Source organism: Schistocerca americana, chromosome 8, assembly GCF_021461395.2.
Source record: "Schistocerca americana isolate TAMUIC-IGC-003095 chromosome 8, iqSchAmer2.1, whole genome shotgun sequence".
In the NCBI taxonomy this organism is placed as follows: domain Eukaryota; kingdom Metazoa; phylum Arthropoda; class Insecta; order Orthoptera; family Acrididae; genus Schistocerca; species Schistocerca americana.
Window position 1 is genome coordinate 274,652,039 of NC_060126.1, and position 17,645 is coordinate 274,669,683.

At 45.0% G+C, this 17,645-nt stretch overlaps 1 protein-coding gene across 1 annotated transcript in view; it reads right to left on the reverse strand.

The window, feature by feature from the left end:
• The window catches only part of LOC124545761, a 77,525-nt gene that overhangs the window by 15,598 nt on the left and 44,282 nt on the right, over positions 1 to 17,645 (reverse strand). Inside the window, exon 2 of the mRNA XM_047124706.1 lies at positions 4,989 to 5,228. Within this exon, the coding sequence (XP_046980662.1) occupies positions 4,989 to 5,228 (240 nt within the window). The remainder of the gene's footprint in view (positions 1 to 4,988; positions 5,229 to 17,645) is intronic.

Here is a 17,645-nt window from a genome sequence, read left to right on the forward strand (position 1 = left end):
GATATATCGATGTATCTTTGCTTTTATCGATATGCTGTGAGCCTATTACGGTATTTTTAATATCGATATACCGCATTACGATTTTTTGTAAATATCAACAGTCCTAGTTTACACCACGACACGTGTTTCCTACCAATGGCTTATGAGGAGCTGTTCGACCATTGTGTCCGATTATTTTTAACTCCCTACGCACAGGTATTGTGGTAGTTTGACTGCCGGTAGCGCTTTCAAACGCACTAGTGATTTCTTCCACTGATTCCGTGCTATTTTGTCAACCACCCTCCGCAATGCTCTACTGTCGTTGTCCGTCAATACATGAGTAATGTGCTGCGAATACATAGAAAGAAAGATCCTTCATCATTTAGCTACAATATAGCACGTCAGCTACTGGAAGCAGTTAATTCCATAAATTATCTGGGAGTACGCTTTAGGAGTGATTTAAAATGGAATGATCATATAAAATTAATCGTCGGTAAAGCAGATGCCAGACTGAGATTCATTGGAAGAATCCTAAGGAAATGCAATCCGAAAACAAAGGAAGTAGGTTACAGTACACTTGTTCGCCCACTGCTTGAATACTGCTCACCAGTGTGGGGTCTGTACCAGATAGGGTTGATGGAAGAGATAGAGAAAATCCAACGGAGAGGAGCGCGCTTCGTTACAGGATCATTTAGTAATAGCGAAAGCGTTACGGAGATGATAGGTAAACTCCAGTGGAAGACTCTGCAGGAGAGACGCTCGGTACGGGCTTTTGTTCAAGTTTCGAGAACATACCTTCACCGAGGAGTCAAGCAGTATATTGCTCCCTCCTACTTATATCTCGCGAAGAGACCATGAGGATAAAATCAGAGAGATTAGAGCCCACACAGAGGCATACCGACAATCTTTCTTTCCACGGACAATACGAGACTGGAACAGAAGGGAGAACCGATAGAGGAACTCAAAGTACTCTCCGCCACACACTGTTGGGTGGCTTGCGGAGCATGGATGTAGATGCAGATGTAGAGATGTAGATGAGGTCGGCCTGGTCCTGATATAGCTGTGACCGTCCCTTCGCGTTTCCACTTCATAGTCACATTACCAACGGTCTACTTGGGCAGCTTTAGAAGGGCTGAAATGTTCGCGAGGAATCAGATTACTCACGTGACGTACAACTTATAGTCCACGTTCGAGTTCTCCTGACAGATGAAGTTTTGGAAATTTGTGGTAAGTACCTATGGGAGCAGGTGCAAGGTAATTGTTACAGCAGACATCAATGCCAAATCCCCTATGTGGTACAGCGGCACAAGGGATGCCAATGGTGAGAAGGCTGAAGAATTAATCATGGCTTCCCAACTTGTAGTGGCAAATAAACCTGGTAATCCCCCCACCTACAGTGGAGGTGGAGGGCAGGGGACAAACATCGATGTCACCCTGGCAAGTGCTAACGCCATCAGCATCATTGAAGGCTGGAAAGTTATTGAACACGCCACTACAAGTGATCACTACTTAATTACCTTCTGCCTCAGAGAAGAAGAGTGCCGCTGGGACCTAGGATGGGAAATCCAACTAAATTACAATAAAACTGATTGGGACTGCCTGGCTCGGGAGTGTGACATTCCGCCATTGCCGGAAGGTGACCTGGACATAGATAGGTACGCCGAAGAGCTGGTAGGGTCGATAGTTAGCGCGGTCAAGGCCGCTGCGCCAACCAGGAGGAGAGCCGTGGCAGCTTCCCCATCGCCATGGTCTGCCGATCTTGAACGTATGCGTCAGTCTGTGAGACGGGCGAGGAGGTACTACCAGCGAAGTGCCGTCTGGCAAGAAAAACAGTTCTGGCTGCAGCAGTACAGGGAAGAAAAAGAACGATTCCAAAAAGAATTAAAACAAGTAAGAATGAAAAGTTGGGAGAGGTATGTTCTGAGCCAGCTAGCCACAGATCCTTGGGGAATACCATACAAACTGGTTAGGGAAAAAATCAGGTCCCCTGCGGTTCTCTCGACAATCAGAGACGGAGACAGAATGACAGAGTCGTGGCAGGAAACCGCTGAAGTTCTCCTGCGCACTCTGCTGCCAGATGATGAGGTAAATGAGGAGGATGACCTCCAACAACAAATTCGCAGAGAGGATCTAAATGAATACACCAACAACACCATGGTGTACCCCTTCTCAGAGGAAGAAGTGGCTGCACAAATCAAAACACTAAAAAAGGGCAAAGCACCGGGGCCAGACGGCATAATCGCGGAGGTGGTGCAGTTCCTTGCCCCCCAGCTAGTGGCGTCTCTCACAGGACTGTTCAATGAGTGTCTAAGAACAGGGAGATTCCCTAAAATTTGGAAAAGGGCCAACGTAATAATCATTAAAAAAGGGAAAGATAAGGACCCCACAGAACCCAAATCCTACAGGCCAATCTGTCTCCTGGACAATCTAGGAAAACTGTTGGAGAAGCTACTGGCTGACAGACTGACAGCGCACAGGATACTGCGCGGGATGAGCGACAGGCAGTTCGGCTTTAGGCCGGGGCAATCGGCGTCTGACGCAATTGCCCTGGCAGCTGAGGTCTGCAGCTCAACCCCGCACAAGTATGTGGTAGGCATCATGGTGGACATCAGTGGCGCCTTCGACAACCTGTGGTGGCCCTCGCTCTTCTCCCGCTTGCGTGAGAAGGAGTGCCCAGGGTCCCTCTATGGCTGTCTGAGGAGCTATTGCATGGACAGGGAGGTATGGCTATCGTCGCCTAGCGGAAGAACAAGTAAAACCATCACGAAGGGGTGTCCCCAGGGATCAGTTCTGGGGCCACTCTTTTGGGATATAAACATAGAACCCCTCCTAGAGAAATTACAACTAAGTGAGGACGTGCTAGACGTGATAGCTTATGCTGACGACCTCCTCCTGCTGGTAGGCGGCCGCAGCCGAGAGGAACTCGAGCCTAAGGTAGAGCAAGCTATGATAGTGCTTCAGAAATGGTGCCAAGAAGCAAAAATGAAAGTTGCACCGCATAAATCCACATATCTATTAATGAAAGGCAGTCTTGTCAGAAATCCAACCGTCAGAATAGAGGGAACTCCAGTTCTTCGGCGTAGAGAGGCTAGATATCTAGGAGTTACAATAGACGAAAAATGGAATTATGATACTCATATAGAAAACATTACGCAGCGAGCATTAGAAGTTCTAAATAATCTTATCAGTATAGGCCATTGAAGATTCCACCAACCTCCCAACTTGATCAAACTTTATCACAACAGTATCCTAACATCCTTAGTAGGACATGCGAGCGGGGTTTGGGCACACAGGCTCACAAGGGTGGTGCCCGCAATGACCGTAAGAAGGGTGCAGCGGAACATGCTGCTGCGTTCAGTCGGGGCATACCGAACAACACCTGGGAGGGGCTTACTGACAATAATAGGATTATGTCCCTTAGACATAAAAATTAGAGAACAGGGAGCGTGGTACTGGGTCTCCAAAGGAAAGATAGATAAGACCAGGGAAATCACGGGGGTACAAGTTGGGGATAGATATGCAATAAAGAAAAGCGGCGAAGAGTTATGGCAACAACAATGGGAAACTGAGGAAACGGGAAGAAGGGTATTCCAGCTACTACCGAACATCAGAGAAAGGCTTCAAATGAACCACTTTGAGCCGAGCAGAGGACTGATGCATTTTCTTACAGGTCATGGGCCATATCCGACATATCTATGTCGATTTGGAAAACGGGCGACACCAGCGTGCGACTGTGGTGCTCCGGATGGAACACCCAAACATGTCGTCTATGACTGCACGTTATATGACGATGTGGCGCTCGAACTTAGGAATCAATTACCAAACAGAGACACATACACACTACTGCGACGTGCCGAGACCTTCAATGTCCTCAACAATTTGGCAAATGAAATATCCCAAAAGATCTTGAGGGATTTTATTAGTAACCAACACGGTTGGAAATCAAAAAAATATAACCCAATGAAGACTCAGGTGCACCTGCAATTTCCGCCGAGCGCGGTACTGGCCGGTTGCTTCACAACTGGAATCCGCCGCGCTGTCGGATCAGGGGAGCAGGAGCACCAGTCCCGGACTTGACATATGCACTAAGATTTGATAGGAAGTAGTTACACTAGAAACGTAAAATTAGAATACTAACATCACTAACATAGGTAGGGACTGCAGCGATTCCAAAAGTAGTAGGCCAGCCCAGTGCCAGGGGCACGCTCACTGGGATTAGCTCAGTGAGCAGGCCGTTTTAGTAGGTTTGTATTTCGTCTGGCACACCTGTAACGCTGCAGAGTAGCTAGATTTAGAATAACCAGAGTAGTCAAGTATTTAGATGAACCCTGTCCATAGTAAGTGCCATTAATTAAGTAGTAAAAGCTGCTCGTTTTTCAAGTATAACAATTGGACCCACTAATTACATAAGGTGGTGGGTTTTGTGTGTATCATACAATGTTTTGTGTTTATAAATAATTTGTATCACAATACCTTCTTTTTGATTGTTTTTATAATGTTGTTGTATCAATAAAGGTTTTTTAAAAAAAAAAAAAAAAAAAAAAGTACCTATGGGACCAAACTACTGAGGCCATCGGTCCCTACTCTTGCACACTACTTAATCTAGCTTAAACAATTTACACTAAGGACAACACACACACCCATGGTCGAGGGAGGACTCGAATCCCTGTTGGGGGGATTGTGCTGTTACTTCTTCTGCACTGACTGTACAGTATTCCCCGCCTCCTCTTCTACTGGCGAGTGTCCAGCTTTCATCATATCTAGTGGCCAATTCCACATAGCATAGCACTGCCTAGAAGTCGTAATCAGATAGTGTATGTTGAGCTGTATGATTTCATCTAAAAGACGGCCACGTTGATAACGTTGCGCATTAATTTACTTTCTATCTTTCACTGGCGGACAAAGAAATTTCTACGCAACCCTTGTCGGACTCGCCCCAGTAGAAGGACGAACTGGAGCTGACAGAGATCGGGCACATGCAGTAATGGGGTCAGCGTCACTGGAGTTACCTGAAATATGGCCACTGGGATGGAGGCGAGCTCGTCGATGCCTGAGAGGACGAGCTCCCTGAGCGATTTGGGGAGTATCGATTCCAGCTCCAGGTGTGACACATTCAGCACCCTGAGCTTCTGGAGTCCAGCTGCCTTCTCCAGTGTGTGCGCCCCAAGTTTCACCACAGAGCAGTTCTCGATCGTGATCATATACGCACCCGACAGGAAACCCGTATCGTTAGACACCACGTCGATCTCCTGAAAAAACAAATATACAATGATATCAGCCTAGAATGTATGTGGTGAAATGTATTGGTAACTTGTATGTGAATACAAGAGGCATTAAAAGCACATAAACGTATTAAATGGATGCTACATTGTGTTTCAGAAAAACTACATCCGATTTCACAAGAGTACAGTGAAGCAGGGAAATAGTGCGCACATAAGCAAAAATTATTATTTTCACTCATTCATAATAAGTAACCCAAAACAACCAGCATTTGATGTTTCTGTAGCTTATTTTTACTGTACTAAAACAATTTAAATGTAAAACATAGTACAATGAAGTTCAATTGCAAGTATCACAAAAACGAGATTGTGCATGATCCTCCACCTCATGCCGCCGGAGTGGCCGAGCGGTTCTAGGCGCTACAGTCTGGAACCGCGAGACCGCTACGGTCGCAGGTTCGACTCCTGCCTCGGGCATGGATGCGTGTGATGTCCTTAGGTTACTTAGGTTTAATTAGTTCTAAGTTCTAGGGGACTCATGACCTCAGAAGTTGAGTCCCATAGTGCTCAGAACCTTTACCTCATAGGATAGTTATCTGCAGTGCTTGAGAAGGGAAGTTTACGCGATGTTAAATGAATAGTTTACTTTTTTACTTTTATTATTACAGTTGTTTTCTTATTAGAGCCGTTATAATAATTATTATTATTACAGGCGTACTGGTCTAAACTAGCCAATAACGTAATTTGGAAATGTGTGGCAAGGTCTTATGGGACCAAACCGCTGAGGTCAGCGCTCCCTAAGCTTACACGCTACTTAATCTAACTTAAACTAACTTACGCTAAGGACGACACACACACCCATGCCCGCGGGAGGACCCGAACCTCCGACGGGGAGAGCGGCGCGGATCGTGCCGTGACAAGACGCCTCAGACCGCACGGCAATATAGTAATACATAATTAAATAAAGGTAATCTTGTATAAATTATTTGGTATCCTAGGTGGATGTTTAAAATAGTTTTGTCAGTAAGGAATTAAATCGAGGCTATGGATTCAGGCATGAAGAAACTAACGAAAATAGTGTAATAAGACGCCGGCCAGTGTGGCCACGCGGTTCTAGGCGCTTCAGTCTGGAACTGCGCGACCGCTACGGTCGCAGGTTCGAATCCTGCCTCGGGCATGGACGTATGTGATGTCCTTAGATTAGTTAGGTTTAAGTAGTTCTATGTTCTAGGGGACTGATGACCTCAGAAGTTAAGTCCCATAGTGCTCAGAGCCATTTGAACCAGTGTAATAAGATAAACAGCCTTCGTTCTGAAGCATCTCACCTAAACTGAAATTACCGAATTGACAATGCCCTTATTACTGCGTTTATCATGAACAGACCAGAATAATATTTGTTTATTTATTTACGATGAGATGAAAGTCACTTAATTTCTGATGCAAGGTACCGTGGTGTGCGTGAACTGAGGAGCAGATGGCTTACACACAACCACGGAACTTGTCTGAACAGAACCAATCTAATGGGTGCACGAAGCAGTGATATCTTGCAGATGTAACGCATACAAGCATCCATGGTTATTTATAACCATCTGGTGTTCTCACTACTCGACTCGTGTTCCATTACACAGCAATAGTGAAGGCTCCGCTTTGATTACACACGTTAACGTTTTACTTGCTGTGGAAATACTTTCCTAAACTTTTTGTTACCGTAATTGAGGGGCTGAGAGCCATAGGGGTCTAAAGCAAATCATCATCGATTTCGAGATTGTAGCACATATGCAAGCTCCCGACGTCTGTTGATTTTATGGTGAACCAGCTTTATCGGTATCTGTAGTCACACACTGGTATATGAACTTTCACGAAAAGTTGTCTCGCCGATTTCTCGGACATTCATGTCCATAAGGGCCCAAAGCACAAAGCATAAAGCATAATTTTGTTTCTGTGCATTACTCAATTGTTGTCTAGAGTTGACGACATAATTTGCCGGCAACTGTGGCCGACCGGTTCTAGGAGCTTCAGTCCGGAACCGCGCTGCTGCTACGGTCGCAGGTTCGAATCCTGCCTCGGGCATGGATATGTGTGACGTCCTTAGGTTAGTTAGGTTTGATTAATTCTAAGTCTAGGGGACTGATGACCGCAGATAGTGCTTAGATAGCGCTTAGAGCCATTTGAACCATTTGTGAAGATAATTTAGTACGCCGGCCGGTGTGGCCGTGCGGTTCTAGGTGCTACTGTCTGGAACCGAGCGACCGCTACGGTCGCAGGCTCGAATCCTGCCTCGGGCATGGATGTGTGTGATGTCCTTAGGTTAGTTAGGTTTAAGTAGCTCTACGTTCTAGGGGACTGATGACCTCAGATGTTAAGTCCCATAGTGCTCAGAGCCATTTGAACCATTTAATTTAGTACGTTGTAGTAATACTTCATAATCAGGGATGTATCGTGAATTTTACCTGAACCTCAAGCCACAGAATGTGCTTAATGGCAATGATGATAACAGTATGTGTGGTGTATTTAGTATCTATTTATTAGTAATTTTTGAGAATATTTCACGTAGCGAATGTTCTGATTCTAATGTCACAGTAATTATGAACTTTATAACAGGCAAAAGACACTATTGTCACTAATATGGAAATTTTATGAATTAACATTAACAATAAATATAATCTTAATTATTCATTCATATTTCATAACAAAGTGGTTAAATTATTTTTCATATTAAGTATAGGATGTTGAGACTTGGTTAAAAAACAGTTTCGACCTATGAGACTGGTCGTTTCTCTATAAATCTGATTTTCACAAACGTCTGTTTTTCTCAAAACTTTGTTTCTGTTTTGTGGGCCTGCATGGTCTTCAGTGCCTCAATTTATTAATCGAGTACGTTCATGGATATAATAAACTAATAGTGACATTCCAATCAATGGTGCTTAATGAATCCCACTTAACAGATCATCATACGATCGCAATTAAGAAACAACCACAAATCGGCAAGGACGAGCCTAATTATCAACAAAGTGCTCAAACTGTGACCAGAACATGAAGAGGCCGTCAAGCTACTTAGATGACTGTCCTAGGAGCGCGGACAGACGTCCTGTTGCAGACAGGGTATTACAGGGGATGCAAGCAGTCAAAAGTACTGGTAACTTAGGTACGCAAATGATCGTTCTCTATTGTTTACGCTGCGATAAATGGCTGTACACGTTCCACAGTGTATGTTTCGAGCGGACGCCCTGGTGCTAGACGGCAACCATTGATGTGACGTGACAGAAAGCGTTGTTCATGTGATTCGGCAACTCGTTTCCACTTTTCCGTGATGCAATAGCGATTGCCCACAGCAGACGTAGCAACTGAGGATGTCGTTGCGTCAACAATCACACGCGCACAGCTCGTCATTTGCGAAACTCCATTTGCGAAACGTAAAATGCACCACAGATAACAAACTATTGTGCTTTATGAAAGGGAAAGACGTTAATTTCTCACAGTTTTGAAAAGTGGTGGACACACAACGCCTTGTCACCAATTAGTAGCTGCATTGTCGTTAGTCCAATTTCAATAAATGGCAATGGCGATAGCACATAAACAATAGAAGAACCGTTCTATTTCCCTGACATTCATGCCCAGTCACTGTACTTTCAAAATCAGCCCTTTGTCAAATATTTTCCAATCATAAAGTTCCCATCTGAAGTGACAATTGCCTGGGGTTGAACAATTATATCGAACGAGGTGGCGCAGTGGTTAGCACTATGGACTCACATAGTTCAAACCCGCGTCCGGGCATCCTCATTTTGGTTCTCCGCGATTTCCCTAATTCGCTCCAGACAAATACCGGGATGGTTCCTTTGGAAGGGCACGGTCGATTTCCTTCTCCATTCCTGAAACAATCCGAACTTGTGCTCCGTCTCTAACGACCTCAATGTCGACAGGACGTTAACCCTAATCTCCCTTTTTTTTCTTTCGAACAATTATCTATTGGTTTTCAGGAGTAGCCACCTTAGTCTCACGCTATTCAAGTAGGCCTCCGAGCCCGAAAAAAGTTTTGAGAACGCTATATTTCTCCCTATACATGGTGGTCCATTGATAGCGACCGAGCCAAATATATCACGAAATAAGCATCAAACGAAAAAAACTACAAAGAACGAAACTCGTCTAGCTTGAAGGGGGAAACCAGATGGCGCTATGGTTGGTTCGCTAGATGGCGCTGCCATAGGTCAAACGGATATCAACTACGTTTTTTTAAATAGGAACCCCCATTTTTATTACATATTCGTGTAGTACGTAAAGAAATATGAATGTTTTAGTTGGACCACTTTTTCGTTTTGTGATAGATGGCACTGTAATAGTCACAAACATATGGCTCACAATTTAGACGAACAGTTGGTAACAGGTAGGTTTTTTAAATTAAAATACAGAACGTAGGTACATTTGAACATTTTATTTCGGTTGTTCCAGTATGATACAGGTACCTTTGTGAACTTATCATTTTTGAGAACGCATGCTGTCACTGCGTGATTACCTGTAAATACGACATTAATGCAATAAATGCTCAAAATGATGCCCGTCAACCTCAATGCATTTGGCAATACGTGTAACGACATTCCTCTCAACAGCGAGTAGTTCGCCTTCCGTAATGTACGCACAACGGGAAGTGTCCCGCTGGTTTTGATGAGTGAGTTTCCGAGTGTTAAAATATGTGATGTAAATGGCCTTAGCTTTTGGTTGCATTGATTTAGAAGCTTAAATTTTTTTACACTGCCAAGGCACCGTAGCCGTCACTATATCAGATGGATTTCAGCTTGATACCTCTATCCGTTCCTGAGAAAGTGAGTCTTAACAGTCAGACAGACAGCCAGAAAGACAGACGGACATAAAAGCGATCCCGTAAGGGTGCCGACTGTGGTATGAAAGTCACAAAAAAAGTGCTCAGCATGTAGCTCCAATAGTCTTGCAGACACATGATTATTCTCAACAATGGCAAGAACCTCCGTTAAATTTGCGCATTTCGCACATTAAATATGGAGGAGCTAGTGTTGCAGTGAATAGAAGATGACCCAGAAACAAGTATTCGAAGAATCACACCTGCTCTAGCGGTAAATAACCATGTAGTATAGTCAGTTCTGCATATGCCATTACTTAAATCATGCAAGCCGGTGTGGCCGAGCGGTTCTAGGCGCTTCAGTCTGGAACCGCGTGACCACTACGGTCGCAGGTTCGAATCCTGCCTCGGCATGGATGTGTGTGCTGTCCTTTGGTTAGTTAGGTTTAAGTAGTTCTAAATTCCAGGGGACTGATGACCTAAGATGTTAAGTCCCATAGTTCTCAGTGCCATTTGAATTTTAACTTAATTCATATCACTAGCAGCATGTGCAAATTGTCACGCCACAAAACTGCCGTGCCAGATTGCAGTCCTGCCAGTGGATTCTAAGACGTAGAGCTCCACACGCACAGTTCACATCTTGCAGTTTTTTGATGACGCGTGAGTGGGAAAGTACGAGGGGCGTTCAGTAAGTAATGCAACAATTTTTTCCCAGCCAATTTCGGTTGAAAAAACTGCAGTATTTGTTGTGAGACATCGTGGAATGTTTCCGCTCCAGTTCCTATACTTTCATGAAATTTCGATAGGTAGCGGCGCTATACATGGCCTTCAAAATGTCGTCTGCCACGGCGGTGCGTTCCAAGTAGTGACCTGTCATTGAATTTCTTTCGGCCGAAAATCAGAACATCGCAGATATTCATAGGAGTTTGCACAATGTCTACGGAAACCCGGCCGTGAACAAAATCACGCTGAGTCGTTGGGCGAGGCGTCTGCCAACATCACAATAACGTCGCGCAAACCTATCTGATCTCCCACGTGCCCGCAGCGCTGCAATGTTGGAACTTGCGGACATTCACATTCAAGGTGACCGACGGATCAAATCAAACACCTCTCTGGAGAACTGGACGTCTCCGTTGGTAGAGCTGACACACACATACGCCAGCTGGGATACTGAAAGATGTATGCCGTCTGGGTTCCTCGCTGCCTAAAAGAAGACCATAAAGAGCAAGGAGACCATCATGCGGAATTCTCCACGACAACGCAAGGCCTCACACAGGTCTGCGAATCCGAGAGGACCTCACAAAATTTCATTGCACTGTTCTTCCTCATCCATCCCGCAACCTGGATCTCGCTCCTTCCGACTTCCATCTGTATGGCGCTATGAAGGATACACTCCGCGGGAAGCAGTACGTGGATAACGGGGAGAATGGCTCTGACGTTGACCAGCAGAGTAGTACGAGGTGCATTCAAGTTCTAAGGCCTCCGATTTTTTTTCTAATTAACTACTCACCCGAAATCGACGAAACTGGCGTTACTTCTCGACATAATCGCCCTGCAGACGTACACATTTTTCACAACGCTGACGCCATGATTCCATGGCAGCGGCGAAGGCTTCTTTAGGAGTCTGTTTTGACCACTCGAAAATCACTGAGGCAATAGCAGCACGGCTGGTGAATGTGCGGCCACGGAGAGTGTCTTTCATTGTTGGAAAAAGCCAAAAGTCACTAGGAGCCAGGTCAGGTGAGTAGGGAGCATGAGGAATCACTTCAAAGATGTTATCACGAAGAAACTGTTGCGGAACGTTAGCTCGATGTGCGGGTGCGTTGTCTTGGTGAAACAGCACACGCGCAGCCCTTCCCGAACGTTTTTTCTGCAGTTCAGGAAGGAATTTGTTCTTCAAAACATTTTCGTAGAATGCACCTGTTACCGTAGTGCCCTTTGGAACGCAGTGGGTAAGGATTACGGCCTCGCTGTCCCAGAACATGGACACCATCATTTTTTCAGCACTGGCGGTTACCCGAAATTTTTTTGGTGGCGGTGAATCTGTGTGCTTCCATTGAGCTGACTGGCGCTTTGTTTCTGGATTGAAAAATGGCATCCACATCTCATCCATTGTCACAACCGACGAAAAGAAAGTCCCATTCATGCTGTCGTTGCGCGTCAACATTGCTTGGCAACATGCCACACGGGCAGCCATGTCGTCGTCCGTCAGCATTCATGGCACCCACCTGGATGACACTTTTCGCCCACACGGGCAGCCATGTGATCGTCCGTCAGCATTCGTGGCACCCACCTGGATGACACTTTTCGCATTTTCAGGTCGTCATGCAGGATTGTGTGCACAGAACCCACAGAAATGCCAACTCTGGAGGCGATCTGTTCAACGGTCATTCGGCGATCCCCCAAAACAATTCTCTCTACTTTCTCGATCATGTCGTCAGACCGACTTGTGCGAGCCCGAGATTGTTTCGGTTTGTTGTCACATGATGTTCTTCCTTCATTAAACTGTCGCACCCACGAACGGACTTTCGGCACATCCATAACTCCATCACCACATGTCTCCTTCAACTGTCGATGAATTTCAATTGGTTTCACACCATGCAAATTCAGAAAACGAATGGTTTCATGCTGTTCAAGTAAGGAAAACGTCGTTATTTTAAGTATTTAAAACAGTTCTCATTCTCGCCGCTGGCGGTAAAATTCCATCTGCCGTACGGTGCTGCCATCTCTGGGACGTATTGACAATGAACGCGGACTCATTTTAAAACAATGCGCATGTTTCTATCTCTTTCCAGTCCGGAGAAAAAAAATCGGAGGCCTTAGAACTTGAATTCACCTCATACCATGCGGCCATACAGTCTCTCCATCTAAGGTTTCGCAATGAACGTGAATTATGTTGAAAAATCTGCTTTTGTAGCCAGAGGAGTGGAGAATAATACCACGTATTAGAATCCTGGACAAACAACTTGCTTTCAGAAAAAATGTGTTGCATTACTTATTGAACGCCCCCCGCAATTTATCACAGTAACCCCGTGTGGATAGATCCAGACCATCGAACGATCAAGAAAGCATGGCATCATAATGTATGACCAGAAATTATTAGTGAGAGATCCATATGGCTATACAGTTACAAGACAAATTAACAGTTGATGTTAAACAACAATTTCTGTGCGAAAAATAACCCGCAACATTTGAGAACGTTCCTCTTGCAAAGAAAGCACCAATGAGATTGATGGACGACGGAGTACCACCTTGTTTTCTGCGCCTCCTACGACACTGCCTAACACAGACGTTTAATGAGCCTTGGATTGGACGACTAGATCCAGTATCACGGCCGCTCCATTCTCCTGTTTAAGTGCTTGATTTCATAGGGCATTATTTTTCTAGTCTCGATCCGTACTCATTTCTTTTTTCAAACTATCTGTTTTTACTTAGTATACATCCACCTCAGCAGAGTGGAATAATAAACTAACAAATAAACTAAAGCAGATGATATGATTGGCTGGGAGACCACGAGGGACAGGTTCAGTTACCTCGTTGGAAAAAATGTTCCTATCAGAATGAGGTTTTCACTCTGCAGCGGAGTGTGCGCTGATATGAAACTTCCTGACAGATTAAAACTGTGTGCCGGACCGAGACTCGAACTCGGGACCTTTGCCTTTCGCGAGCAAGTGCTCTACGACCAAGGTTCCGAGTTCGAGTCTCGGTCCGGCACACAGTTTTAATCTGCCATGAAGATTCAATTTTCTTCTCCTTCACGCCACTGGAATCACTGATTTGCGAAGTATAAGATTAGTATGTTAAGTGTATTTGATATATGTAGATGACTGTAATGTGTGTGGGTGGTGTGGTGTGCTGTGCTGTCCTCTTTGATTTGTATGACGATGACAGGGTAAACTCGGTGCTGTCACATAATCCTCATTCACCTACTCCTCTCGAATAGCACCAAGGGATCCGTCGACCTCAACGTCCCCATCCAACAGACGGATCACGTTCAGCCGTGGCACATGTCCTCACTCCATACACTGCGGAGAAGTCTGGAACTCTATCGAAGACACTGATGCAAAATCTGGTGACCGAGAACTTTATGCCACCTCCCCTCTTCCCCTTTAAAGAAAAATTGCCAACAGCGCGCTACACACCCGGTCGGTCACCCATTAGAGTACCGAGTACCGGTAATGCCCGGCGTAGCTTAGCTTTGATGTTCTGATGGGAACCGCTGTATACACGAGGCAAAGCCGTTGGCAATTAATTGCCGAGATAACGACATACAGTAAGATGCTAATTCTTGAGCGATCAAGTAAGCAAGGCAACACGTTCGCTTTAGTATCAATTTGTGGCTGATGTATCACTGTCGCTTCCCCTCACAGCTTTCTCCTATTCCGATTCCCGCGAATGGTGTACCTGAAGAACAACCGTTGGTGAGCGTCAGTACGACCTCTTATCTTTCTGAATTTATCTGCATGGTCTTTCCTTGACTAGCATACTGCCGGAAAAAGCACTGCAACACCATTAAGGACTAGGTCGCTTTATTGACAAGTGACGTGATAGGCAGTTCAACGTTGTAAGAGTATATGACAACAAATACAGACCAAATGAAACACTCGAGTCGCAGTAAATGATACCCAAATAGTCACGTCAATAAACACATCTGTGGCAACGCAGGCACGTTTTCTCGCATGCAAATGTCCATAAAGGAGGTGAACGGCATCCTGCGATTGATCATCCCACGCTTTTGCGCCTTTTGTTGCAATTCGGCAATGGCTTTTGCAGGTCCTCGAGAGCGAGAAAGCTCCTGCATCGTCATGTAGCAAACTTGTTCAGCTGGCGACAGATCTGGTGACTTTACTGGCCAGGGCAGTTGCTTTACACCACGAAAAGCACGTTACATGCAGCAACTCTATGTGGATGTGCATTGTCGTGCTGAAAGAGCACATAAAAAAATGGTTCAAATGGCTCTAAGCACCATGGGACTTAACATCTGAGGTCATCAGTCCCCTAGACTTAGAACTACTTAAACCTAACTAACCTAAGGACATCACACACATCCATGCCCGAGGCAGGATTTGAACCTGCGACCGTAGCAGCAGCGCGGTTCCGGACTGAAGCGCCTAGAACCGCTCGGCCACAAAAAAAAACACAACACCCTCCTGTCGAATAAATGGCAATAGCACGAGGATAACAGCCTGTTCAACGTAGCGGGCACTGGTCATTGTACCCTGCCAAAACACCTATTGTAGCCGTGAGTTCTTGCTGATGGCCGCTTCACCATCAAGCCTGGGATGGGACTTGCGTGTCGTGCGCGAATGCACTCTGGAATAGACATCTCATCAGGTCCACGCCGTACGCGTGTACCTCCATCACTCGGATACAAACACAACCTACTGTCATCACTGAAGACAACCGAGCGTCGTTCCACTTTCCAGTCATTTCTTTCAAGACACCATCGTAGCCATGTCTGGCGTTGTCGTGGTGTCAGTGGTGGCCTGGCCAGAGACATACATGATCTTACTACTGGTGCAAGCAGACGGTTCTTAACGGTCGCTGATGAGAGAGTAGTTGCAGCAGACAACCGGAGCTCTTTCCTGGATGACGTTCGGTCGGCCTCCGCTGCCCGCACAATGCGTCGATCTACAAGGGCGTCTGTACTGCGTGGACGTCCAGAACCTGGTCTACATATGTGTGTATATTGCGCAGACCACTGTCAAAAGCTCCGACTCACCACGCCCACTACGTGCCCAACATGTGCAGGAATCCGTCGATACGCCCATCCACCTTTCCACAGGCCAACAGTGCGACTCCATTCAAATGGCTGAAGTTGTTCAACATCACTTGACTCTCTGGTGGGGCATGGTTGTATCCTAGAATGAAAACTGTAAACACTAAATTCACGCACATTCACTGCCTGCAGAGTCCAAACAGAGCGCACATAGACAGGCCTACTGAGCACCTTCTGATCGTCTATGACGGTGACAAATGATTCACCAGTACTTTGATCCCTCAGTATTATAGACGCTCTCCGACGATCTGCTGTCGTCGACTTCCCTGATGTAAGATATTGATGTTGTTATCTACTGTATATGCCCGACTTCTCTTTATATTTACACATCAGATGGAGCAGCCACAAACATCTTCACTCTAACGGCGATTAAATATCGGGTTCTGATAATAATAATTAATGTTGACTTTTTGCGCAGTAGATCACCCCTCACCTGTTGCTGCATTACCGAAGGGAAGCTAGTTAATAACGTCTTTGGCTGTTAGTTTATCATTTCAACTTCCTATTTCCGACGTTACTTCTCATCCGCACTGCTTCTGGTTTTGTAGTATTTCTGTACGATTGGAAATGAAACATTAAATGGCTTTTAAGTCACAACGCTTCGTAACATTTCATAATCGAACCTTCCGTTATCCGGAGATACAGTTTGCAACTTTCCTATTATTATCGTTGACTAATATACACGCTGTTGTCGAAATCACTTTAGTTTTTTTATTAACAACATTTAATAATAATTAAATAAATTGTGTTTTTTATACAGAGAAAATGATGGTTGATCCTGCAATTACTCTCAGCAATGACGGCAACCAAAATGTCCGTGATTTTTACAGTTCGTCACTCAAAGATATTATAGCAAGGACTATGGTCCATGACTATACTTCGATAGAGTCATTCAGACCTCGTACGCTTTTATTTACACAAGGCTAAGTGTCCTATTCCGTTCTTATGTTCAGTTTAACGTCCCTTCGTATAGTCCACAGATCCTACTATCGGTTTTTCGGCATGTAATAGAGTTTAATACTGAGTGATACTTTCTCTCGTGCACACAATTCCTCAAATATTTTTAGTTCGTGACCGTACAGCAAAGATCTACCTAGGCCTCAGTATAAGTTTCACGTAAGGCTGTTCCATATAAATTAACTGTAGTCACTTTCCTTGGAGTCTGACAGAAGTGCCCTGATCCCTTCCGTAACATATCAACGAAAATGCCAGCTAATCGCACGCCGCAGCTACCGTAGACTTATTCAGAGCGCAGGAAACCTGTGCATGGTTTATGTAGTAGAATTTAGAAACAAAAGTAGTCGCATTGATCCTCTTGGATTTCCCTGAGGCGCTACTTTGCTGCAGGCGTTATTCTGATGAAAGAGCATATATCAATAATTTTAATTAAAACTTTTTCAATGCTAATAATTATTTACGATATTATCGATCACCTCTTCCCTATATGAGAATAAGACTGATAATATTGTTCCCAATTAAAAGTGCGGTTATAGTATACACACGTTATACCCTGGTGCCACTGAACACAGTCCTTGGGGATTGCATTCTGTGCCCTACAGTGTATATAGGAGAAAGTATGCTCTCGCAATTTTAACAGTGCGGCGTCTGCTACTTGGTCGCTAGATATGTTTCCGGTACATCCGACCAACACGCGAGTGTTACCGAAATACTACGTGAACACAAGTGCGAATTCCTGAAGGGAAGTAGTCGTTCTTTCCACGAAACACTGTTGAGGAAGTTTAGAGAACCGTCATTTCCGACAGACCGCAGAATGATTCTACTGCCACCAACACACATTCGCGTACAGACCGCGAAGACGAGATAGGAGAAATCAGGACTCGTACGGAAGCACATAGAC